This window comes from Xyrauchen texanus, chromosome 10 (assembly GCF_025860055.1).
Source record: "Xyrauchen texanus isolate HMW12.3.18 chromosome 10, RBS_HiC_50CHRs, whole genome shotgun sequence".
NCBI classification, from domain to species: domain Eukaryota; kingdom Metazoa; phylum Chordata; class Actinopteri; order Cypriniformes; family Catostomidae; genus Xyrauchen; species Xyrauchen texanus.
In genome coordinates this window covers 10,855,494-10,882,112 of record NC_068285.1, presented here as the reverse complement: position 1 = coordinate 10,882,112, position 26,619 = coordinate 10,855,494, and the positions used below count along the sequence as shown (strand labels likewise).

Sequence of the window (26,619 nt, the reverse complement as noted above, 5' to 3'; positions counted from 1 at the left end):
TCTTTCTTTATGTCCTGGTTGAAGGGTTTCAGACCTGTTGAAGATTTATGTTAGGTCGAGTTTATGATCTTTCTCATTACAGAATGAGATATCCTCCGAAACACTGACACATAAGAAAGATGATGACATTGTCACTCAAGACCATCAAAATTACAATAAAAATGCTAAAAGATTTGCTACTATATTAATGGTAAACCATGTTAATAGTTTCTGAGGCCATTCAATAGAAGTACATATTAAAGGGATAGTTCACCCCAAAATTAAAATTGTCTCATAGTTTACTCACCCTGTTGCGATCCCAGATGTGTATTTTTCCTTCTTCAACAGAACACAAAAGAGGATTTTTAGAAGAACATTTCTGAATAGCTCTGTGGGTATTCATGATGCTAGTGAATGTTGACTAGCACTTTGAAGCTAAAAAAAGCTCATAAAGGCATCATAGGAGTTATCCTTAGGACTCCAGATGAGATGTGTTTAACCACTGAAGTGTTATGGATTATTTTATGCTGCCTTATGTGCTTTTTGAAGATTCAAATTTCTGGTCACCATTAACTTTCATTGTATGAACCTTCAGAGCTGAGATATACTTATCTTAAATTTGTGTTCTGCTGAAGAAAGAAAGTCATGTACATCTGGGATGGTATGAGTGTGAATAAATTACTATCCCTTTAATGTCCTTTTAAAGATTTCAAAGAAATTCGGCAAAAATTTTACAATAATGAAAGCATAAAAAATGTTTTTTTTTTTTTGCTAAATATGTTAGAAGAACTTCAACATCAGTCTGCAGTTTATATTTTGGATGTGCACATCTACCAAAGCTGCTATTTGAGAATGTTTTTTTGTTTTTTTTTCTCTTCTTAACAGTTTTTATTGATTCCATACATAAATAATACAAACATAGCATAAAATACAGAATCAATTATACACATGAAACCCCTCACCCGAACATTCTCCGACACCCCCCACAAACATTCACTACAGCGGTCACCAACAAAGAGAACATAAAAATAAATAAATAAATTAAACGTAAAAAAATATATACTTTCAAACAACATCGTCATTTCTAGAATAAATCTTGTGGACTGATGAATAGAATGTATAAACCCTCCATCAATAGATTAAAATCTCCTCCCAATATTATATCATGAGGGGTGCCAGCGGCTTTCAACATCCCTTCAAGATCTATAAAAACGCCCTGATTATCAGCGTTAGGTGCATAAATATTAGCCAAAATAAGACTTTGCCCTCAATTTCTCATAAAACAATAATGACTCTTCTTATTTTATCTTTACTCTGTTTGAGACATTTGAATTGTAGGTGTTTACTTATCAATGTTATGACTCCCCAGCTCTTATTTGAGCCAGCACTAAAGGAAACATGTCCACCCCAAATCCTTCCAAATGTTTCAGCTTCCTTTGGAGAAAGATGCATTTCTTGAAGAAACGCTATATTATATTTCTTATGTTTAAGAAAATAAATAACCTTCTTTTTAAGGGGTGCCCCAACCCATTCACATTCCACGTGAAGAGAGACAATCCATTCATATTTGAGAATTGTTTTTGATAATGTAAGAATTTTATGAATTTCGCTATAATTTTGTTATGTTTCTTTCTATTGTTTTTGCCAGCATTTGCAAACATCTCTTTGTCATCAAAATGTATACCATGATTAACATGTTTGTGTTTCCTAAATTAGTGTCATGTCATGAAATATAGCTAACTGCAAGACACAATTATTTTACATCATATTTAAAGTATACAGTATATATTGTACACACTTGGTAAATCATAATATTATTATTTATTTATTTTTGTCCCGCTAAAACTTTTAGATTTGTAATTAATGGTAAATTGTCTTACATTTGAAATGTGAGCTTTTGTCACCTGAAGCAGTTCTGGTCGTATTTATGTAAATGTTATCTTCAGCAGATCAGGTCCATTTCACCAACACGAAAGAACGATTACCTTCTAAGAACTGAGTACTGGTTGAGAATAAGGAAGTCACACAAAATTTCAGTCTTAATATAAAGAGGAAATGCACCCCTCAGGAAGTACATATTTTTTTTTTTTAAAGAATACTCTACAAAAAACTTTTTTTATGACTTGTAGGATTTTTATAAAGGCCACCAGCACTCTTCAAGGTTTGAACTGGAATTAAACTAGATACATTTTTCAGTTTAATAAAGAGTAAAGTGTGTGTGTGTGACACTAGAAAAAAAGATGGAGTACCTAAAATTACACTAAAGAATCATGCATTTTGTTATACAGTTTCTGTTCCCCCTTATCTCTTTGAGTGATGGCCTCGTCATGCATTGATATTGTCTTATGCCTCCCTTGTTTAATATTCACTGTATCTCTTAAAGCTGGACAGCGTTGACCCCAAATTGCTTCAATGATGGCAAACGCATGACTATTTCATTTTATTTGTATAAAACACACTGTAATCATTTCATATGGTTACATATTTTATATTAACTAACTATCATTACTTCCTGCATTAATTCGATTAGTATATTAAATAATTTCCCTTATTACAGTCAGCTGGTTACTCTTATTGCTAAAAATGTAGAGTTGTATGTCTGCCCAAACACACATCTCTCTTAAAGTCATATACTTTTAACATGTAAAGGCTGTCCACATGTTTTTCATGTCATTTCTAACACTAATTAACACACATATATACTTGTGCTCTTATTAAAACATCAAAATGATCCTTTTAGTATCCCCACACACATCTCCATTTGGATCATACAAAGTTTGACAAAAAAGGCTGTAATTCTCCCTCAAGCTGCATTTTCCATTAATTTTCACCTTGATTATTAAACTGAGTAAATGATAATTAAATCAATAAATGAATGATTAGATATCTAACATATTGAATAGCATTCATAATGCAGTTATTTCTAGTACATTGATTACACATTATAATTTTTAGATCATTGCACATTTCATACATGTTAATTAAATGATCAAAATGGACTACCTTAATGATTAAATGAAAATGTACAATAGGTGCTAGGTTAAACACGTCACAAACAAAACACTGACACATAAGAAAGACGATGACATTGGAACTTAAGACCCTCAAAACTACAATACCTACTATAATGTTATAATCTTTTTTAAGTGAAAATAGACTTAAATATGAATCATATTACCTCAGATGATATGGGTTTAACCACTGAAGTGTTATGGATTACTTTTATGCTGCCTTGTGCTTTTTGGAGATTCAAAGTGCTGGTCACCATTCACTTGCATTGCATTGTTTTTAGAGCTGAGATGTACTTCTAAAAACCTTAATTTGTGTTCTGCTGAAGAAAGAAAGTCATCTTTATTGCACAATGGTGAATAAATGAGATCATAATAGTAGAGGGGAGCGGGGTTATTAGAGATGTTTATAGAGTGCGAAATCTTGATATCATTGACTTGCTAAACACGTCCAAAGGAACCTTCCTGCTGAGAACTGAGTACTGGAATTCACACAAAATATCAGTCTTAATACAAACAGGAAATGCACCCCTCAGGAAGTAATTTCTGAGTAAGAAATAATGAAAAATGACAGAGCATCGGCCCTCTGGCGAATGGTCAGGCTGCTGAGATGATAGGTGGAATGCTAACAGCCTCCAGGAGAGCTACAGCATATTCAGACTCCTCATGGTGAGCTGCAGCATACTCAGACCCCTCGTGGCATGCTACTGATGACTCGGACCCCTCGTGACGAGCTGCAGTGTACTCTGATTCCACGTGATGAGCTGCAGCAAACTTGGACCTCTTGTGGCAAGCTGCAGCATACTCGGACCCCACATGGTGAACTGCAGCATACTAGGAGCCCTCGTGATGAGCTGCAGCAGACTCAAACCCCTCTTGGTGAGCTGCAGCTGACTCTGCCCCCTCGTAGTCTTCCCAATGGCCTTCATCACATTCATGAAGTGGCTACGGTGCCCCCTTTCACACTAAACTTCACCATAGTCTTCCTCATGCCCACAGAATGCCTATTTGTCCCCTTACCTACTAAATAATACTTTTGCATGCCCTTGGGATGCCCACCGATGCTCATCGTCACCACAGTTTGTGACAAGTGGTGCCTGTGCATCCCCCAGAGCCGTTATAAGTGAGTTTTTAGTCATTTATGACACTTAATATTTTTTGGCTGGTTTTAACTCGATTTTACCCCAGACCACACAGTGGGTGCCCACTGGGCCCGCCCAGTGCCCTTTAAACCTATTTCATTGACTTTCGACCAAAACGGCACCGAAAAGGCCACGACCTAAGCATGTTGTTGAGGGGCTCTCGGTATCACTGTGTCAAATTTGGGGTCTGTATGACCCCCCGGATGCGATCCCTGGGTACATCCTACGTGCAATCTATTTTTCATTCAAATAGGCTTTCTGTGGACAGTGTGTTTTGGAAAATAATGCAATTTTTGAACTGCAAGCTTGATACATACCACTATTTGACTGTCATATAGTAAGTGCCCACCTGCAACTTAATTGACCAGCTCCACGTAGGATGTCCAATGACAGATGTTTTTTTGACAGATGTTTGTGAATTTAAGTTGCATAAATGTGTTAAATGGTGTGTCTTGAGCATTGTACATGTGGTTTTGTCAATAAATAAGAATGAGTGAATTAAATGTCTCTTGTTAATGCATTGACCACAGAATACCTAACTGAGGCCCATTGAATAAGTCACAGGTGGGCACTTCATGTGTTATTGCTTAGTCATGCAGGAAGTGCCCACCTGCAACTTACCAAATGGGACAAAATAGGTGGCAAGTGGTATGTCTATAATAAAGATGTCACAGGATCTTGAAATTCAGAATGGTGGTAGTCCAGGACCCCCTTGATCCTGCCACAGAGTTCTGAAGCTCTAGATGCATTCTAGATATTTGTTTTCTGCTCAATACTCTTACCCTAGCCCTGTCTGACAAAGGCTCTGTCTGGCTGTGTGAGCAAGAGGGCTGTGGGGGAGATTCTAGAATAAAATGCTGAGAAAATGTAGGTTTGTTCTAGAGAAGCTCTAGATATGTTATTTGGGGGTGTCCAGACAACCAGCATGTGAAGTCTGGGGTCCATCGGACCTCAAGGTGCGAGACGGGATGGAGTTATACACGCAACTTATTCCATTCATTTCCATAGGCTTTTCGTGTACAGCACCTAGAAAGGTCCAATCTTCCCAGAATTGACAAATATGTCTCGACACGGTGCCCTGTGTCAGTGTCCAGAGTTCTGCAGCCCTATGACCTTTTTAATACTTAATTTGCCCAAAAAGGGACATGCTTATGGATTTTACATTGTTTAAGTTGCAAGTGGGATGTCTAGAAGAAAGGGTTCCAAAGGTCACAGGACCCTGACATTTGAGATCATCGACTGTCAGGTGCCCCAAAATATTAGAAAAATATTTTGGGTCTCCAGAACCTTCCCGAGTGTAAATCTCAACCCTAGCCCTAGTTGTCAAGATGCTCTGTTAAGCTTTGAGTGCAAGAGGCCTGTGTAGGAGAATCTTGCATAAACTAAAAAAAATATTTTTTCTCTTTTCTAGTGCCTCATGCTCTCGATATGTCTTTCGAGGGACATCGGGCTACCACTGAGTGAAAATTGAGATCCGTGGGACCTCTGGGCACTCTGCCAGGGCAAATCCCACAAGCAATTTGTTCCATTCATTTCTATAGGTGTTTCGTGAACACCCCTCAGAAAGCTCCAAATGACTCCAATTTCTCAGGGGCCCCTTAGACAGTGTGCAAAGTTTGAAGCCTGAGTGAGTTTGTTAAGTGCTTAATTGGCTGACTTGTGAATGATGGAAAATGCAGCTTGAGGGAGAATTACAGCCTTTTTGTCAAACTTTGTATGATCCAAATGGAGATGTGTGTGGGGATACTAAAAGGATCATTTTGATGTTTTAATAAGAGCACAAGTATATATGTGTGTTAATTAGTGTTAGAAATGACATGAAAAACATGTGGACAGCCTTTACATGTTAAAAGTATATGACTTTAAGAGAGATGTGTGTTTGGGCAGACATACAACTCTACATTTTTAGCAATAAGAGTAACGAGCGACTGTAATAAGGGAAATTATTTAATATACTAATCGAATTAATGCAGGAAGTAATGATAGTTAGTTAATATAAAATATGTAACCATATGAAATGATTACAGTGTGTTTTATACAAATAAAATGAAATAGTCATGCGTTTGCCATCATTGAAGCAATTTGGGGTCAACGCTGTCCAGCTTTAAGAGATACAGTGAATATTAAACAAGGGAGGCATAAGACAATATCAATGCATGACGAGGCCATCACTCAAAGAGATAAGGGGGAACAGAAACTGTATAACAAAATGCAAGATTCTTTAGTGTAATTTTAGGTACTCCATCTTTTTTTCTAGTGTCACACACACACACTTTACTCTTTATTAAACTGAAAAATGTATCTAGTTTAATTCCAGTTCAAACCTTGAAGAGTGCTGGTGGCCTTTATAAAAATCCTACAAGTCATAAAAAAAGTTTTTTGTAGAGTATTCTTTAAAAAAAAATAAAATATTTATGTACTTCCTGAGGGGTGCATTTCCTCTTTATATTAAGACTGAAATTTTGTGTGACTTCCTTATTCTCAACCAGTACTCAGTTCTTAGAAGGTAATCGTTCTTTCGTGTTGGTGAAATGGACCTGATCTGCGAAGATAACATTTACATAAATACGACCAGAACTGCTTCAGGTGACAAAAGCTCACATTTCAAATGTAAGACAATTTACCATTAATTACAAATCTAAAAGTTTTAGCGGGACAAAAATAAATAAATAATAATATTATGATTTACCAAGTGTGTACAATATATACTGTATACTTTAAATATGATGTAAAATAATTGTGTCTTGCAGTTAGCTCTATTTCATGACATGACACTAATTTAGGAAACACAAACATGTTAATCATGGTATACATTTTGATGACAAAGAGATGTTTGCAAATGCTGGCAAAAACAATAGAAAGAAACAACAAAATTATAGCGAAATTCATAAAATTCTTACATTATCAAAAACAATTCTCAAATATGAATGGATTGTCTCTCTTCACGTGGAATGTGAATGGGTTGGGGCACCCCTTAAAAAGAAGGTTATTTCTTTTCTTAAACATAAGAAATATAATATAGCGTTTCTTCAAGAAATGCATCTTTCTCCAAAGGAAGCTGAAACATTTGGAAGGATTTGGGGTGGACATGTTTCCTTTAGTGCTGGCTCAAGTAAGAGCTGTGGAGTCATAACATTGATAAGTAAAACTACAATTCAAATGTCTCAAACAGAGTAAAGATAAAATAAAATATTATTGTTTTATGAGAAATTGAGGGCAAAGTCTTATTTTGGCTAATATTTATGCACCTAACGCTGATAATCAGGGCGTTTTTATAGATCTTGAAGGGATGTTGAAAGCCGCTGGCACCCCTCATGATATAATATTGGAGGAGATTTTAATCTATTGATGGAGGGTTTATACATTCTATTCATCAGTCCACAAGATTTATTCTAGAAATGACGATGTTGTTTGAAAGTATATATTTTTTTACGTTTAATTTATTTATTTATTTTTATGTTCTCTTTGTTGGTGACCGCTGTAGTGAATGTTTGTGGGGGGTGTCGGAGAATGTTCGGGTGAGGGGTTTCATGTGTATAATTGATTCTGTATTTTATGCTATGTTTGTATTATTTATGTATGGAATCAATAAAAACTGTTAAGAAGAGAAAAAAAAAACAAAAAAAAAACATTCTCAAATAGCATGCTAGTAGGATTTTGTTTGATCAAAGCCCTGTCACCATAGTTGCTCATTCATTCCTATGAGAAAAACGGGGAGAAATATCCCAAAAAAAAAAGATTTTTAACAATGAAAAACCTGCTGTTGTATAGTTTTTTTGCAATTCAGAAAAGCCAAAAACCCTGAACTGATTTTTAATTGCCTTTAGACTCACAAATATAGAAGCCTAAAGAAGACCACTGCAGCTGCAAGCTGTTGAGCTTCAGAGCCACAAAGTTCAGCAGTCTCAGGACAGTATACATTTATGATTTTCACATTAATTTCTTGTTATTTGATTGGTATCTAAAACATTTTAACTTCTTTGTTACTTGCTTTGTTTATCATCAACAGATGGCAAGTAGAGAGCAGTTCAGTCAAGAGCAAATTGACAATCATAACAGTGAGCGTTTAATATCAAGTCTTAAAGGAGAAGCAGCACTTCAGAACTGACAACAGCTGAACCATGTTGCGTGAACTGCTGATGCAGGTGCAAGCAAGCTGCTGCATGCATAATAGCAGGAGCATCAGTTTGCACGTAACCTCCCCCAATGCCCCAAAAGACGTCATGAAGTTCCCTACATCCCTGGGGAGTGACGTAACTAACATGGGAGCAGGCTGCACCAGGCCTTTTCTCTCTATGTTTTTATCTCCAGAGAGCATTAGATTTGGCTGGGGCCAGTTAATGCTATTGTACGTGCCGGGGAAGGTGTTATTTTACCTTCCTACTTTTTTTCAGGGGGAAAAGACCCCACGGAGGCCACACCCTAACCAGAGGGGAGGTTAACATGAAGCGATACGTCATGTGGGCTCAAGAGTTGCACATGGAAGCGGCATGGTGGTAGGTCCTGCCGTGAAGGGGAGGAGCTCTACAAACGCAGCGACCTGGGTAGAAAGGGCTCTGCCAAAGTGAGACGCAGGTCCGATGACAGGGAGTCCTTACCACGGAAAATACATCACAGGGGGTTACCAGAGTACTCGGCACCTGTGGAGCTCCTATCCCAGTACAGTGCATATTAGTACCTGTAGTGGGGCTGGCTGCGAACTCCTCCGCCGAATTCGTAAATTCCACTCGCCAATTCTCATTGGCCTTTTCTCAAAGAATGGGAGGTGTTCGGGGCTCTCAAGATCGACCCCTAATGCCACTACATTGACACAACATCGAGTGAGTGACAGAAGGGGAGCTACATTTACAAACTACTGTATATATGTATATAAACACACACAAAATATAAGTAACTGTATTCCACTACATTTACAAATTAAATCATTGGTAATTAGAATAAAGTTACATTCAAAAAGTATTTTGTTGCCCAGCCCTATTGATAACATTGCATTAATCTCTCACAGCAGCCTAATAATCTCAGTGATAGATAGTTCAATTACAGGCTACATTATAGAAACACATAATCTAGTAAGCAGAAATATGAAATTGACCTTGATATGTTTCTTCAAATTAGAGGCTGGATTGATGCTGATATCTGGCTCGAGCAAGTTAAACTCACATGTCACGATCATGCAATGGCCTTTTTCACTGCGAATGTGTGAATGTCCCTTTCATATGCGGCCGGTTATGTTCAGCTGTAAACTGTGCTTGAGGAATTCTCCACAGTTGGCGCCAAATCTGCAGTTGCCGGTCAAGTTTTTTTACGTGTGATTTGATTGGATGGGAGTCACGAGACTCTCCCTAGCCAATCATGTTGAGAGATAAAAATTTAATCAGGATAGGGAAGTAGTGAACACAGACGGTGGGAAAATAGTGCATTAAAAGTACAGTTACAGCACTTAAAATGTACAAAAGAAAGTGGTAACACTTGGTAACAAGTAGGTGCTCCTACACCTGATCACCTGGTCAACGAAAGTACGCATCCTTCAGGTCTACCGCTGCAAACCAATCTAATCCAAACCACCTCGCACTCACGGCGGCCCGGGAAAGCATAGTGGACATCCGTGCATCAGGCTCAGAAGGGTCAGACACAAAGTGCAAAATTTGATTGCAAATACGAGTGATTTATTCTCATTGTAGTACAGTGTTGTGTATTGAGTGAACGATCAATCTTAGGATTTAAGAATCGAGATCATTCAAATGAAGATTAATCAGAAAAACTATATTTTTACCCACCCCTAGTTTCTACCATATTTTAAAAAAAAAAAAATTCTAATTTTTTCAGTTTTGATGGTAAATAATTCATAAATCTTATTTAAATAGTGGGGTTTAAAAGTCTGAGACAACTTGTGACTATTTGTCATTTTTGATATTCTACACTTTTTACAAATTATAATAATTTTTTTTTTTACAATAAATTACCTGTTGATCTATGTTATCGCAGCATGAATTGAAAATATGAAGGATTATCATCAAATCATAACTTTTTTTTTTCACCATGAAAACTGTTTATTTCAAGGTTAAATTATTTATGAAATAATTATAAAAATGTAATAATTTTGATATTGATTCTCTAATTTTCAGTATTGACTTGAGACTTTTGGACCCGATCAACACTGTTGAACCTAAAATCTGTAATACAGTCTTTAATTTCAAAATGATATCCACAAACCATAAAAAATCTACAAAATTAGTTATTTGGTTTGATGTTTCTTAATTTGTGACCAGTGAGTAAGTTACTCAAAAAAAGTAATTTATTACTAACTACTAATTAGATCTTCTACAGTGTAATTAGAATACGGTATTAATTACCCTGGCTGAAATGTAATTGCATTACTTTTTAAAGTAAACTCTGATCAACCTCGACCAGACGAACAATACAAGAATAAACATGAAACTATTCTTTTAATTCTTTCAAATAAATCATATAAAATCAAATTAATTATTTATGAACTGGCCAAAGAATTTAAAGCGTTTAATTCAAAAACATACATTTTAACATTAGGCATTATATTTTTATTTTAAATTCACTATTGATTTATATAGAATTGCTCTATAGTCTATACAGTATTTAATGCAAATACATCAGAAGAAACTGTAATTAAATTACTGAAAAATGATGAGTAATCACTTACTTTACAATTTTCAAGGAAAAAGTAAATTAGTTTTCAGTAATCAATTACTTAGTAATGCATCACACCCACCACTGTTCATGACATTCACTGTTTTAGGAAGAAAGAAATGACAAGAATTGATCACATACAGGAACTTCTGCTGTTATAGAAATAATGAGTCACACTTGTAATGTGTGAGGAATTAAACAGAGGCAGGAGCTTCACACACAAATCTTTTCTCTTCAAAACAGAAAGCATCAGTCCAGAAATCAGTCTCTCCATTTATGTGCCCCAGACTAGCACAGTCCTCACCGGCCGGATGATCTTTTGTCCAGTTATCCGGTTCACTTTCTCCGTTCTCTCGCTTCATCCAGAATCTGCACACATATGACACAAAATAAAAAAAGCATACCTGCTTGAACAGAATACTACACAACCTAATTATATTGGTTTGTATTTACTTACTCTGTTGAATCACTGAGTGGCTGGTTATTCACCCAGACCCAGTGTCCCTCAGTTTCCAGATCATTAAGACCAATCCAGTGAGTCTCTTTAACTATAGACACATGAAAATCCTAACAGAGAAATACATTACAATTTTACAGTCATACATTTTGTGAGATTTGATGTAAAAAATACAATGTTGCAGAGCAACACAATTAATAGTGAATAATAATGAATATCTTGAGGCAACATGACCTCAAAATGTACATGATTTATTTTGTAATACATGTTCCTATTGTGAATTTAAGTAATATTTGTATAGCGCCTTTCACAATACAAAGTTTCAAAGCATCTTTACAGACTTCACAGTTTTTTATGAGCTGTGTCAGCAGGGGGCAGTCAGTGCGACTATGCATTATTTCTCAGCATGTCATGTAAATAATTTTATTACATTGTTTTTAATTTAATGACAGCCCTTATATATGCCTATTGGTTGTGTGGATGAGCACAATGTATAATTATACCACAGAAAATTGATCTCAAATGGATTGTAGTATTATCAAAGGTTATGACAAAAGGCAAACTCACCTGCACTGCTTTGCTGGTTATTATAACTAGATGTCCTCCTAGAGTCACACAATAATCTCGACTCTGCGTCCAGTTCATCTTGACTGTAGAAAAGTAGTAACACTTTCCTCCAGAATGAATCCAGTGGACAGCACAAAGTGCACAGCCTGTGCTCTCTTTATGGGAAAGAGGTAGTGATGATTAAAACTTTCATTGAATCACTATCTTTCCCTCTTTCATTTAGAATACCACAATTGTGTATTTGTGTCAGAGACAGTATTTCTTCCACAGACTTTTCACAAAATCCTTCATAAAAGAATTCTAAGCCATGAACCAAACCAACCAACTCCGAATGTGTTCTTAATGTCTTTCGTGAGGGCACAAATTACAATCCCATGAAGCATTGCGAATGATGAAATTTAATATAAAATGATGGACGTACTTAAAACTATTGAATTTAGGTTGTTGATTATAAGTAGTCAAGTTCCCTTTCTGTCACTCACTTGACATTGTGTCGATTGTAGTGACACAAGGGATCTCTTCTGAGAGCCTCGCATACCTCTGAACTTGAGAAAAGGCCAATGTCAAGTTGGCAGACAGAATTTTCATGCCCCGCCCCCGGACATACGGGTATAAAGGGGAGCTGGCGAGCAAATGTCAGACAGATTTTCTTCAGAGCGGAACGGTTGTGTGATAAGCGAGCTTTGTGTCACGACTGCTTCTGTTGGATCTGACGGCGCATTCCAGTGGCTTTCTCCTCTCTGGACACTGTGCAGACTCTGCCCCTGGGGCTTCGACATCGCTTCTCTCCTAAAAGAGTTGACTTCTCTGAAAGAGTTTATTTTCCTCAAAAAGAGTTTGTTTCTGGTGAAGGAGCAACATACACAAGTGTGCGTTGAACATCCTTTTCAAGACGCGTCTTTATAAAGATGCCCTTCCGCCACTGTGTAGTTCCTGGATGTGGCCGGTATTTCTCCAGATCCGACGGTCATAGACGCTGCCTAGTGTGCCTGGGTAGCGATCACACTGAGGCAGCGTTTGTGAATGGTTCATGTTCTTACTGTGAGGACATGACCATGGCAACCTTGCCATCACAGCTTTCATTCCTTAAATCGAACGCCACTCCAGCGCACCCAGCGTTGCTCCTTCCCACGGGATTGAGGACGACCCGGCTGGCGATGGATGCGATTTGGGGATGGTAGCGGCTCGGTTCACCCCCCGGCACGCTCATTTGCTTCCGTCTGCGCTCGGGACGACGGCGGCTCGCTTCAAGGCCAGCTTGCCTCATTCCTGGAGCCAAATCTGGATGACAACATTGCCGTTGTATCGGAGAGAGTTCAGGCGTCTGACGCTGAACACCTGACCGGATTCCCATCCTCGGGCCAGCGCGCCCAGTCAGAGTCAGAAGCGCAGGAGGCCGGCATGCTTTCCTGGGCCGCTGTGAGCGTGGGGTTGGACTGGAACCCTCCGTCCTCCCCCCAACCCTCACGGCTTGATGATTGGCTCCGGGCGCCGCTCCCAGCCACGCATGCACTTTCTTCCCGGAAGTGCATGACGAGCTGACGAGTTCATGGAGGGCAGCTTTTACTGCCTGGAACCGACCTCCTCACTTGTCCGCTCACGCTACCCTGGATGGCGGGGCGGTCCACGGGTACATGGAGGTACCTCAGGTGGACAGGGCGGTTGCGATCCTCCTGTGTCCTGAGAATGCTGCATCCTGGCAGGACCACCCAGTACTCCCCTCCAAGGCCTGTAGAACAACTTCGTCACTGACTGCGAAAGCCTACAGTGCCACTGGACAGGCCGCCTCCGCCTTGCATGCCATGGCTCTCCTGCAGGTACACCTAACCAGGGCACTCAAAGAACTGCACCAGGGTAGTTCCGATCCCGACTTGCTGCAGGAACTGCGTTCTGCCACCGACCTCGCTCTCAGAGCTAGGAAGGTCACACCTCAAGCACTCTGGCGGGCAATGTCCAGGAATGCCACCTGTTTCTGAACTTGGATGAGATGCGCAAAGTTGACAAATCCCACTTACTCAACACCCCCGTCTCCAAGTTCGGTCTCTTCGGCGACACCATCGATGACTTTGCCCAGCAGTTCTCGGCGGTGAAGAAACAGACGGAGACCATCTCCCAAATCCTGCTGCGCCGTCGTAGCGCAAAGGTGGATCGCAACCGCCCTATCCACCTGGGGAATCGCCATGTACCCGTGGGCCGCTCCGCCGTCGAGGGTAGTGAGAGCGGATGAGCGAGGGGCTTTTTGACGAGTGGAGAAGGGTGCTCTCCATGCACCACCGGGAAGAAAGGGACTGGGGGGGGTCGTGGCTGTGAGCGACGCGCAGACCCAAGGAACAAATCATCAAGCCGCGATGGCTGTGGGGAGGACAGAGGGTTCCAGTCCAATCCCACGCTGGCGGCAGCCCGGGCAAGCATGTTGGACATCTGGGCGTCACCCTCAGCCTGGGCGTGCTGGCCTGAAGGTGGCAGCCCAGACCAGTCATCAGCGTCAGATGCCAGACCGCTCTCCGATGCAGTGGCAAGCTCATCCAGCTCGAGGGGCTCCAGAGGATAGGCAAACTGTCTATGAGGCAATCCGCTGTTGCCTCGAGCCCGGACGGAAGTCAACGAGCGTGCCGGGGGGCTGGCGGTTCGCGGCGACGTACCCTGCGAAGCCACGCCCGCTGCCATCCCCAAATCGCCTCCATCACCAGCCGCATCCTGCAATTAGTGGCTGACCCGCTCTACCAACTGAGCCACAGCCACCCCTGTATCATGTATCATGAGAGTGGGTGGTCATTTCTGTGCTTGTTTGGCGGCCTTAAATAATAAAGTTGAAATAACACAGATTATTGGATTCAAGCATATATCATTGAAGAACAGCTTTGGAGCTCACGGTATGTCTGTCTTTAAAGGTTTATAAGTTAACAGTAAAAATCGATTCATCTATGGAAAAAACTTATGGGAATTTTACTTTCGGAACACTTTATTGGGACTCCCAAAATGGTTGTGTAGAAAACTATTCTGTTTTCTTTTTTGTGTGATTTCAGCTAAAGAAGCACAATTTTTAGATACCATTGTTGTCACATTTTATTGCTGATTAGAAATATGATATTTGATCGTAATCTTGACCATTTTGGTGATTTCAGTCTTTCCCCATTCAACTACTTTTATGTCATATCCATGGAAAATTGTTGCACAGGAGCGTTCCCAAGCTGGCAGAGAGTGGACTGACATGTCTTAAAAGGGTATATTTAAGGTCTCTGAATTTGTTTGTTTTAAATCAACACAAGGTCCAAATCTTAAGACTCAACACTTACGATTTAATCTGTTCAATTTTCCAAGTGTTTCCTCATATTGGACGAGGAGTTCCTCAAACTGTCCTTTATAATCTGCATCATAAGGGCAAAACAGAATCACATGAAGCATGAGATGGCGACAGAAGTCTGAAACTTAGCAATGTTACTTCAGTTCTACAGCAATACAATGCTATGCTACTCTAATACTACAGAACTCCCCTTTAATACTCATGTTATATTACAGAAGTACTATCTCTCTGTGCTAAAATCAAAAACAAAACTATATATTGATATTGGCCTAGATGTACTACAGTAGAGTTACTTATTAATTCAAATTAATTATACTTTCAAAAAGAGAAACTTCTTTTTCCTTGTAAATTCATAGATGTTATCTTTCCATTAACTTCTTTATCTGATGTGTGTTCCCTTTACAAAAGGCTTCACTACGATGTTGCGCTGCTAAGCTGAATAATGTGTGGAACACAGAAACTCTTTTTTCAGAGCAATTCTGTTTCTGTGTGTTTCACAAACCCTGTCAAAACTTTCTTTCTTCTGTTAGGAGTTAGAATCAGTTAGACAGTGTGCAGTGAACTTTGTTCTTTGTTCTCTTTTCTCTTCTGTTTAGAAAATATTATATATATATATTTCTAAAAAGAGAGAATGACTGAAAGTCATAAACGGTGCGTGTTCCCCTCTTCTCGCTCTATAGCTGAAGACGACACACATCAGTTTTTGCTGTTTGTTTGGGAGCACGCTGCTCTAGCGTGGCAGCAGGGTGGGTGCGAGCACTGTGATTTGCTTTAACAGGCAGAGTGCGTCGTGCTCGCCTCGCTTGCTTCCGGAGTCAGCACTCTCGAAAAGAAGATCGCTCAGTGGGGCTCTTGCATGGTTTTGGCTGAGGAGCAAGAGACGGGTTGATCCCTTCTCTCACTCTCTCCCCAAACCCAGCTGTTTCTTCACATGATCTCGACGCTTCTCGGATCATGAGGTGGATCGCTATTCTCTTCCGCCTCCGAGCTTTCTGTCCGCGATAAAAAATCTCACGGAGGAATTGCTCGATGTTATTACTCGTGCGGTTGCCAGATTGGTCTGGCCACACGAAAAAGAGACCCCAAACGCTCCAAATTAGGGGATAGATTTTATCTTCCAGTCTAAGAAAGGGAACGCCTCATGGGTTCCTTCCTTCTTTGATAAACTCCATTAAGAGCTTTTTCGCTCATGGAGAACCCCTAAAAAAAAAAAAAAAAAAAATATATATATATATATATATATATATATATATATAGCGCAACATCATAGTGAAGCCTTTTGTAAAGGGAACGTCTCGGTTACATGTGTAACCCTTGTTCCCCTGAAAAGGCGGAATGAGATGTTGCGCTGCTTTGCCGCACTGGGACGTCCCAGGACTGCTCTTCAAAAAGAAGTATCTGATGACACCTGGTGACATATCCATTTATAGCCTGGCCTCAGGTGCATCTAATGATTACATCAGCCGAGGCTATAAATTCCGGTCAATGTTCATTGACGTGTTCCACACATTATTCAGCTCAGCTCACAGTGAAAGCTGTTCCCCGTAGCGCTTAGCAGCGCAACATCTCGTTCCGCCCTTTTCAGGGAACAAGGGTTACACATGTAACCCGAGAAGTTTCCTTTACTGCACATGTTGGAAGTCAAATATTTCATTGCTTCATTGCTGTGTTCCTCTCACCTGTGTCATTGTGGGACTGATCAGACACTGATATGCTGGAATCTGATTTGTTAAAATAAAGCAACAGAAAAAATAAGAATTTGTGAATACACAATCTCACATATTTGTAATTGGACCCACTTTATATAAGATGTCTTTAACTACTGCTTAAGCATTTGATACAATGTACTTATTATGTAAATACATGTTGTTGTATTGTACTTAAATTTTAAAGTACCTACATTCAATTACATCTCTACTAACACTGTTAACCTTACCCTAAACCCTAAATCCTACAATACCCGTACCTCAACCTCAGAAGCAGCAAATGTGAAACTTGTGAGAATTTTACTACATGTAGTTACACAATAAATGTATTGTAAGTCTTTAAATGTTCGTACATAGTACTTAAAGATCTTAACATAAGTGGGATCTGTAACAACAGTATGATGCTCGATATTCAGGCCGATATTCACCTCTGAACTATGAAAAAAGGCCAATGAGAGTTGACAACCAGTATTTGCATGTCCCGCCCCCGGACATACGGGTATTTAAGCGGCGCAAATACAGGAGTTCATTCAGAAAATTTCTTCGGAGCCGATGGTCGTGTCTGCGATTACTGCAAACCACACACCGAGTTCCTGTCATCCCTCTGCTGCATGCTGTTGGATTCCACGGCGCACAACAGCGGCTTTTGCCTGCTTGCACGGCTGTGCATTCCTGCCCCTGGGTGCTTCGACAGTGCAGAAAATAAAAGAACTGTTACAAGTTTTTTTCACAAAAGAGTGATTTTTATTAAAAGAGTAAATTTCACTAAAAGAGCAAAACACAGCGGCGTTGAACATCCTTTTAAGGACGCGTCTTTATAAAGATGCCCTTCCGCCCCTGTGTTGTTCCTGGATGCGGTAGAGTGGCTGTCTGAAGCGGAGAGCACAGGCGCTGTCTCGTGTGTCTGGGTAGCGATCACACCGAGGCTGCGTTTGTGGATGGCTCATGTTCTCATTGCGAGGACATGACCATGGCAACGTTGCGGTCGCGGCTCCCTTACAACCGTAAGCAAGCCACTCCAGCTGTCCCCCGTATTGCTCCTTCTTCTCACGGGATTGAGGACGATGCAGCTGGCGATGGAGGCGATTTGGGGATGGCAGCGGGTGCAGCTCCGCCGGGTACGCCCCCTCGGACCACCCGCACCCCAGCATGCTCGTTGATTCCCGTCCGTGCTCGAGGTGCCGGCGGCTCGCCTCACAGCCAGTCGGCCGACCCTCTTGCGATGGAAGCCGATGAGCTCGCCGCAGCATCGGAGGGCGCTGCATCTGATGCTGAGGGCTCCCCTGGGCTGCCACCTTGCTGAGGCTGACGCACAGATGTCCGACATGCTTTCCCGGGCAGCCAACAGCGTGGGCTTGGATTGGAACCCTCCATCCTCTCCACAGCCATCACGGCTGGATGACTGGTTCCTGGGGTCTGCGCGCTGCTCACAGACTCGCCCCCCCCGGTTCCATTTTTCCCAGAAGTGCATGACGAGCTGATGTCTTCGTGGACAGCACCCCTCTCCACTCGTCACACCGCCACAGGCTCGTCCGCCCTCGCCACCCTCGACGGCGGAGTGCGCCACGGGTACACGGCGATTCCCCAGGTGGATAGGGTGATCACGACAGCCCCTCCCTGGCGAATTCCCCTGAGGAAGGACCTTCTTTCTCAGGGACGGGGCACGCTCTGGCACCCGCACCCAGACCTCTGGAACCTCCATGTCTGGCCCTTGGACGGGATGGGGAAGATCTAGCCGGTCTACCATCGACCGTCATAGATACAATCAACCAAGCCAGACCAGGCAACCAACCCTTCTACCAGGCATCTTTACGCCCTAAAGTGGCATCTGACTGGTGTTCTTCCCGAGCCGAAGACCCGCAGAAGTGCGCAGTTAGGTCAGTGCTCGTGTTTCTTCAGGAGAGGCTGGAGGGGAGGCTGTCCCCCTCCACCCTCAAGGTGTATGTCGCCGCTATGGCGGCCCACCACGACACAGTAGAAGGCAAGTCTCCTGGTAAGCACGACTTAATCATCAGGTTCCTAAAAGGTGCCCGTAAGATAACACCCTCCCGGCCTAACCTGTTCCCCTCCTGGGACCTCTCGGTCGTCCTTACGGGACTCCAGAGACCCCCCTTCGAGCCGCTTGACTCAGTTGGACTCAGGGCCCTCTCTCTCAAGACCGCCCTGCTGATCGCGCTCGCTTCCATCAAGAGGGTCGGGGACCTGCATGCGTTCTCTGTTAGCGACGCTTGCCTGGAGTTCGGTCCGGCAGACACTTTCGTGATCCTAAGACCGCGACCGGGCTACGTGCCCAAGGTTCCTACAACACCCTTTAGGGATCAGGTGGTGAACCTGCAAGCGCTGCCCCGGGAGGAGGCAGATCCAGCCCTTTCACTGCTGTGTCCAGTACGTGCCTTACGTATTTACCTGGACCGCACACAGAGCACTAGGCGCTCTGAGCAGCTCTTCGTCTGCTTCGGGGGACAGCAGAAAGGGAATGCTGTCTCCAAGCAGAGACTCGCCCACTGGGTTGTCGACGCCATTTCCCTGGCTTATCACACCCAGGCCGTGCCCCCCCCCTTTGCAGGTCTGAGCCCACTCCACCAGGAGTGTTGCGTCCTCATGGGCACTGGCTAGGGGCACTGCCCTAGCAGACATTTGTAGAGCAGAGGGCTGGGCAACACCTAACACTTTTGCGAGTTGAGTCAGTATCGTCCCGTGTTTTCTCAGGTACTGAGCCCGTAGAACTCGGTGGCACGCCAACGATCTGACCGGGTGAATCGCTTGCACCTAGCGCCCTTCCCCCTAACCAGGGAAAACAGTGTGCCTTCATTCCCAGGAGATCCCAGGCTTGGGACACTGGTTGATTCCTCCCTAGCCCTCGTGGGTCACAGTTCAGCGGAGGAACTTGCCAACCCAAGCCACTGCGGGTACCACTAGCTACCCTGTACTGGTATAGGTGCTCCACAGGTAAAGCCTCCTTCGGACTCCCCCTGTGTGTAACACCACTGTTCTGTCCCCTCTGGCCAGCGGACTCCCATGTTTTCCTTAGGCAGTCACGGCTGCCTCGGTTGCCGTGCTGTATGTTCCCCCCTCTATGAGGCTGGATCTACCACCGCACCAGCTTTTCCACATAGGCCCTAAGTCAGGCCTCTGATGGTTTTTACACTTAAACTTGCCTCCCCTCTCAGGTAGGCGTGGCCTCCGCAGGGTCTTCTCCGCCCTGAATAAGGGCTAAGACCCCTTCCCTCAATGCGTGTAAGGGCCCCGGCCTTAGTTGCTCTATGCGAGAAACATAGAGAGAAAAGAGGCCCGGCCAGGCTTGGCCCGTTCCCAGGTTGGAGGCCAACACCTTGTTCCCCCTCCAGACTAACGATAAGGAATCCTGATGGCTTAAATGGGGCATTGGGGGATGGGTATGTGCAGCCTGATACAGTTGGTCGTTCTGCATGTAAGAATACCTGCTCGCTCCTGTATCAGCAGTTCACGTACACGGCTCAGCGCGTGGCGCTTTTATAAGTGGACCCCTAGTGTCGCTTCTCTGACACAACGTGGAGCGAGCGACAGAAGGGGAACTTCTAGGTTACGTATGTAACCTCCGTTCTCCGATGGAGGGAACGAGACGTTGTGTCTCCCCTGCCAAGCCGCTGAGCCGAGCCACTGTTGTGGCCGGACCATTTCCGGCTCCTCAGAAAAATCCTGAAAGAACTCCCGTATTTGCGCCGCTTAAATACCCGTATGTCCGGGGGCCGGACATGCAAATACTGGTTGCCAACTCTCATTGGCCTTTTTTCATAGTTCAGAGGTGAATATCAGCGCTCAAGAGAGACCCCTAGTGTCGCTTCTCTGACACAACGTCTCGTTCCCTCCATCGGGGAACGGAGGTTACATACGTAACCTAGACGTTAAGTTTAGCATGGGATAGGGCATGGATAGAACTCTTTAAGTGACACTCTTTGCCTCCCAAAACAAATCCCATTGCCTGCTCTGGTACTCCCTAACGGAAGCCCCTCTCAGCACCTTGAAGGTTTATGTCGCTGCTAATGCAGCCCACCACGACGCAGTAGACGACAAGTCCCTTGGTAAACACGACTTGATTATCAGGTTCCTTAGAGGTGCCTGGAGGTTGAACAATTCCCGGCTAAGCCTGTTACCCTCCTGGGATCTCTCAGTGGTCCTCTCAGGCCTTCAGAGACCCCCCTTTGAACTGCTTGATTCAGTCGAGCTCAAAGCCCTCTCCTTGAAGACGGCCCTCCTGATCGCGCTTGCATCCATCAAGAGGGTCGGGGACCTGCAAGCGTTCTCTATCAGCGACACTTGCCTGGAGTTCGGTCCGGCAGATGCTCACTTCATCCTAAGACTGTGACGGGGCTACGTGCCCAAGTTTCCTACAACCCCCTTCAGGGACAAGGTCGTGAACCTGCAAGCGCTGTCTCGGGAGGCTCCTCAGTGAAAACCTGTCTGACATTCACTCACACGCTCCCCTTTATACCGGTATGTCCGGGGCGGGCTAAGCAAATTCTGTCTGCCAACTTCACATTGGCCTTTTGTCAAGTTCAGAGGTATGCGAGGCCCCTTGTGTCAATAGAATCGACATAATGTCTCATTCCTTCCATCGGGGAACGGAGGTTACAACAGTAACCATGATATTTACATTTATTGCGAAATATTCCAATATATACAAATATATAAGTAGTCTGAGGTTGAAGGGAGACTGACTTTTTTTGCATCATTCACAGTGCATCATGAGAGTGGGTGGTCATTTCTGTGCTTGTTTGGCGGCTTTAAATTTTAAAGTTGAAATAACACAGACTATTGGCTTCAAGCATATCATTGAAGAACAGCTTTGGAGCTCATGGTATGTCTGTCTTTAAAGGTTTATAAGTTAACAGTAAAAATCGATTCATCTATGTTAAAAAGTTATGGGAATTTTACTTCCGGAACACTTTATTGGGACTCCCAAAATGGTTTTGTAGAAAACTACAAAACTACTATTCTGTTTTCTTTTTTGTGTGATTTCAGCTAAAGAAGCACCATTTTTAGATCCCATTGTTGTCATATTTTATTGCTGATTAGAAATATGATATTTGATCGTAATCTTGTCCATTTTGGTGATTTCAGTCTTTCCTCATTCAACTACTTTTATGTCATATCCATGGAAAATTGTTGCACAGGAGCGTTCCCAAGATGGCAGAGAGTGGACTGACATGTCTTAAAAGGGTATATTTAAGGTCTCTGAATTTGTGGGACTGATCAGTTACGTATGTAACCTCCGTTCCCCGATGGAGGGAACGAGACGTTGTGTCTCCCCTGCCACGCCGCTGAGCCGAGCCGAGCCACTGTTGTGGCCGGACCATTTCCGGCTCCTCAGAAAAATCCTGAAAGAACTCCCGTATTTGCGCCGCTTAAATACCCGTATGTCCGGGGGCGGGACATGCAAATACTGGTTGCCAACTCTCATTGGCCTTTTTTCATAGTTCAGAGGTGAATATCGGCGCTCAAGAGAGACTCCACTGAATTTGTTTGTTTTAAATCAACACAAGGTCCAAATCTTAAGACTCAACACTTACGATTTAATCTGTTCAACTTTCCAAGTGTTTCCTCATATTGGACGCGGAGTTCCTCAAACTGTCCTTTATAATCTGCATCAACAGGTCAAAACAGAATCACATGAAGCATGAGATGGCGACAGAAGTCTGAAACTTAGCAATGTTACTTCAGTTCTACAGCAATACAATGCTATGCTACTCTAATACTACAGAACTCCCCTTTAATACTCGCTCATGTTATATTACAGAAGTACTATCTCTCTGTGCTAAAATCAGAAACAAAACTATATATTGATATTGGCCTAGATGTACTACAGTAGAGTTACTTATTAATTCAAATTAATTATACTTTCAAAAAGAGAAACTTCTTTTTCCTTGTAAATTCATAGATGTTATCTTTCCATTAACTTCTTTATCTGATGTGTGTTTCCTTTTCTGCACATGTTGGAAGTCAAATATTTAATTGCTTCATTGCTGTGTTCCTCTCACCTGTGTCATTGTGGGACTGATCAGACACTGATATGCTGGAATCTGATTTGTTAAAATAAAGCAACAGAAAAAATAAGAATTTGTGTAAACACAATCTCACATATTTGTAAGTGGACCCACTTTATATAAGATGTCTTTAACTACTGCTTAAGCATTTGATTCAATGTAATTATTATGTACATAAATGTTGTTGTATTGTACTTAAATTTAAAGCACCTACATTCAATTACATCTCTACTAACACTGTTAACCTTACCCTAAACTCTAAATCCTATAATACCTGTACCTCAACCTCACTAGCAGCAAATGTGAAACTTGTGAGAATTTTACTACATGTAGTTACACAATAAATGTATTGTAAGTTTTTAAATGTTAGGTCTTAGTAATTATAGATCCTTAATATAATTGTGGGACCTTGCAACAGAAAAATGTTCATATTCAGGCATCAGAGATTCAGAGTAAAGTATACATGTAACATAAGTATGAGAATTAAGAAGAGTTACGTTTAGCATGAGATAGACGCATCCCCAGAACACAGACGCCTACGAGAGCACAAACAACAGAGACGCTGAGAACTATCAGGAGAACTTTAGTCCACTTAGGCAGAAGAACCTCTTTCTTTATGTCCTGGTTGAAGGGTTTCAGACCTGTTGAAGATTTATGTTAGGTCAAGTTTATGATCTTTCTCATTACAGAATGAGATATCCTCCGAAACACTGACACATAAGAAAGATGATGACATTGTCACTCAAGACCCTCAAAATTACAATAAAAATGCTAAAAGATTTGCTACTATATTAATGGTAAACCATGTTAATAGTTTCTGAGGCCATTCAATAGAAGTACATATTAAAGGGATAGTTCACCCCAAAATTAAAATTGTCTCATAGTTTACTCACCCTGTTGCGATCCCAGATATGTATTTTTCCTTCTTCAACAGAACACAAAAGAGGATTTTTAGAAGAACATTTCTGAATAGCTCTGTGGGTATTCATGATGCTAGTGAATGTTGACTAGCACTTTGAAGCTAAAAAAAGCTCATAAAGGCAGCATAGGAGTTATCCTTAGGACTCCAGATGATATGGGTTTAACCACTGAAGTGTTATGGATTATTTTATGCTGCCTTATGTGCTTTTTGAAGATTCAAATTTCTGGTCACCATTAACTTTCATTGTATGAACTTTCAGAGCTGAGATATACTATAAAATCTTAAATTTGTGTTCTGCTGAAGAAAGAAAATCATGTACATCTGGGATGGCATGAGGGTGAATAAATGATACAATTTTCGGGTGAACTATCCCTTTAATGTCCTTTTAAAGATTTCAAAGAAATAGGGCAAACATGTAACAATAATGAAAGCATAATAAAAAGGATGGCATTGTGCACTGATGGGGATATTTGCAGACATTCTTAGAATTTACAACGCTTTTGTTGATGTTGTTTTTTTGCTAAATATATTAGAAGAACTTCAAGATCAGTCTGCAGTTTATATTTTGGATGTGCACATCTACCAAAGCTGCTATTTGAGAATGTTTCTTTTTTGTTTTCTTCTTAACAGTTTTTATTGATTCCATACATAAATAATACAAACATAACATAAAATTATACACATGAAACCCCTCACCCGAACATTCTCCCACACCCCCACCCGACACAAACATTCACTACAGTGGTCACCACCAATGAGAACTTAAAAACAATTATTAATAAATAAAACATAAAAAAAAGATATACTTTCAAACAACATCATCGTTTCTAGAATAAATCTTATGGACTGAGGAAAAGAATGTATAGACCCTCCCAGATGGGTTCAAAAGTCACCAAAAATCTGTAAGACCAAGAATTTTACACATCCTGTAAAGTGTCACTGTTGCTCAAGGGGGCTTACATGCTTTTGATCACTATGTTTAAGGACTGAGTCCATCAATAGATTAAAATCTCCTCCCAATATTATATCATGAGGGGTGCCAGCGGCTTGCAACATCCCTTCAAGATCTATAAAAAAGCCCTGATCATCAGCGTTAGTTGTGTAAATATTAGCCAAAATAAGACTTTGCCCTCAATTTCTGATAAAACAATAATGACTCTTCTTATTTTATCTTTACTCTGTTTGAGACATTTGAATTGTAGAGTTTTACTTATCAATGTTATGACTCCCCAGCTCTTACTTGAGCCAGCACTAAAGGAAACATGTCCACCCCAAATCCTTCCAAATTTTTCAGCTTCCTTTGGAGAAAGATGCATTTCTTGAAGAAACGCTATATTATATTTCTTATGTTTAAGAAAATAAATAACCTTCTTTTTAAGGGGTGCCCCAACCCATTCACATTCCACGTGGAGAGAGACAATCCATTCATATTTGATAATTGTTTTTGATAATGTAAGAATTTTATGAATTTCGCTATAATTTTGTTGTTTCTTTCTATTGTTTTTGCCTGCATTTGCAAACATCTCTTTGTCATCAAAATGTTTAACATGTTTGTGTTTCCTAAATTAGTGTCATGTCATGAAATATAGCTAACTGCAGGACACAGTTATTTTACATCGTATTTAAAGTATACAGTATATATTGTACACACGTGGTAAATCATAATATTAAGTTTTTATTTTTTTTGGTCCCGCTAAAACTTTTAGATTTGTAATTAATGGTAAATTGTCTTACATTTGTAATGTGAGCTTTTGTCACCTGAAGCAGTTCTTGTCAAATGTATGTAACTGGAATCTTCACAGATCAGGTCCATTTCACCAACACGAAAGAACGATTACCTTCTAAGAACTGAGTACTGGTTGAGAATAAGGAAGTCACACAACATTTCAGTCTTAATATAAAGAGGAAATGCACCCCTCAGGAAGTATATTTTGGAAAGAAAAAAAAAGACTACTCTACAAAAACTTTTTTTTAGGACTTGTAGGATTTTTATAAAGTAAGACTGACTTTCATATTCCCTGTTGTTTTTTGGTCTTGTCTTATATGTTGTAATTCTTGTTTAATTCCCGTTTCCTGTTAATATTGTAGTCCTTTGTAGCAATCACCTGAATGTTTCCCCAGGTGTGTGATCTAAAATTACACTTAAGATTCATGCATTTTGTTATACAGTTTCTGTTCCCCCTTATCTTTTTGAGTGACGGCCTCTTCATCCAATGATATTGTCTTATGCCTCCCTTGTTTAATCTTCACTGTATCTCTTCAAGCTGGTCACCCTTGACCCCAAATTGCTTCAATGATGGCAAAAGCATGACTATTTCATTTTATTTGTAAAAAACACACTGTAATCATTTCATATGGTTACATATTTTATATTGACTAACTATCATTACTTTCTGCATTAATTTGATTAGTATATTAAATAATTTCCATTATTACTGACGTTGGTTACACACATTCTTAATGGAGAGTAGTATGTTTGCCCACATGTTTCATCTACTTTCTAGCACTAATTAGCGCACATATATCATCTGCTTTTTTTGGACACCAGGCAGATCCAGTCTCTGACCTTAAGTTATCCTTTTACAGTTTTTTTTCAATCGCTAACAAGCGCTTACCCAAACTTCAGATACTTTTTCTAAACTCTTAACACTCAAGCAGTGTCTTCTCATTTACATGGTTTAAAGCAGACCTGTAACAGATATCTAGAATAGACCTGTGGCTTGTTTCTGACTGGCTCATTTAATTTATTAGTTCCTCTTCTATTTCTCCTGCCACTCTAACTGACCATGCTTGCATCGACCTTGAAATATCTGAAGTTTATAGCGGTTCTCGAAAACAGCCAGGCAGG

General features: G+C 41.2%; 1 protein-coding gene across 6 annotated transcripts in view; it reads right to left on the bottom strand.

Moving 5' to 3' along the window:
• LOC127650196 (C-type lectin domain family 4 member E-like) overlaps positions 1–25,624 on the bottom strand; it is a 33,415-nt gene extending 7,791 nt beyond the window's left edge. For 2 of the 6 annotated variants that reach the window (XM_052135457.1, XM_052135455.1), the window contains exons 1-6: positions 25,506–25,624; positions 23,347–23,490; positions 22,844–22,885; positions 22,376–22,447; positions 16,800–16,841; positions 15,113–15,184 (exon numbers count right to left, since the gene is read on the bottom strand). In XM_052135457.1, coding sequence (XP_051991417.1) covers positions 15,113–15,184; positions 16,800–16,841; positions 22,376–22,447; positions 22,844–22,885; positions 23,347–23,490; positions 25,506–25,584 — 451 coding nt within the window. In that variant the 5' untranslated portion in view covers positions 25,585–25,624. Of the gene's footprint in view, positions 1–10,635; positions 11,162–11,249; positions 11,360–11,816; positions 11,972–15,112; positions 15,185–16,799; positions 16,842–22,375; positions 22,448–22,843; positions 22,886–23,346; positions 23,491–25,505 lie in introns of those variants that run through there. The other 4 variants (XM_052135460.1, XM_052135456.1, XM_052135459.1 and 1 more) reach the window with 4 other exon arrangements.
• Positions 25,625–26,619: the final 995 nt, after the last annotated feature.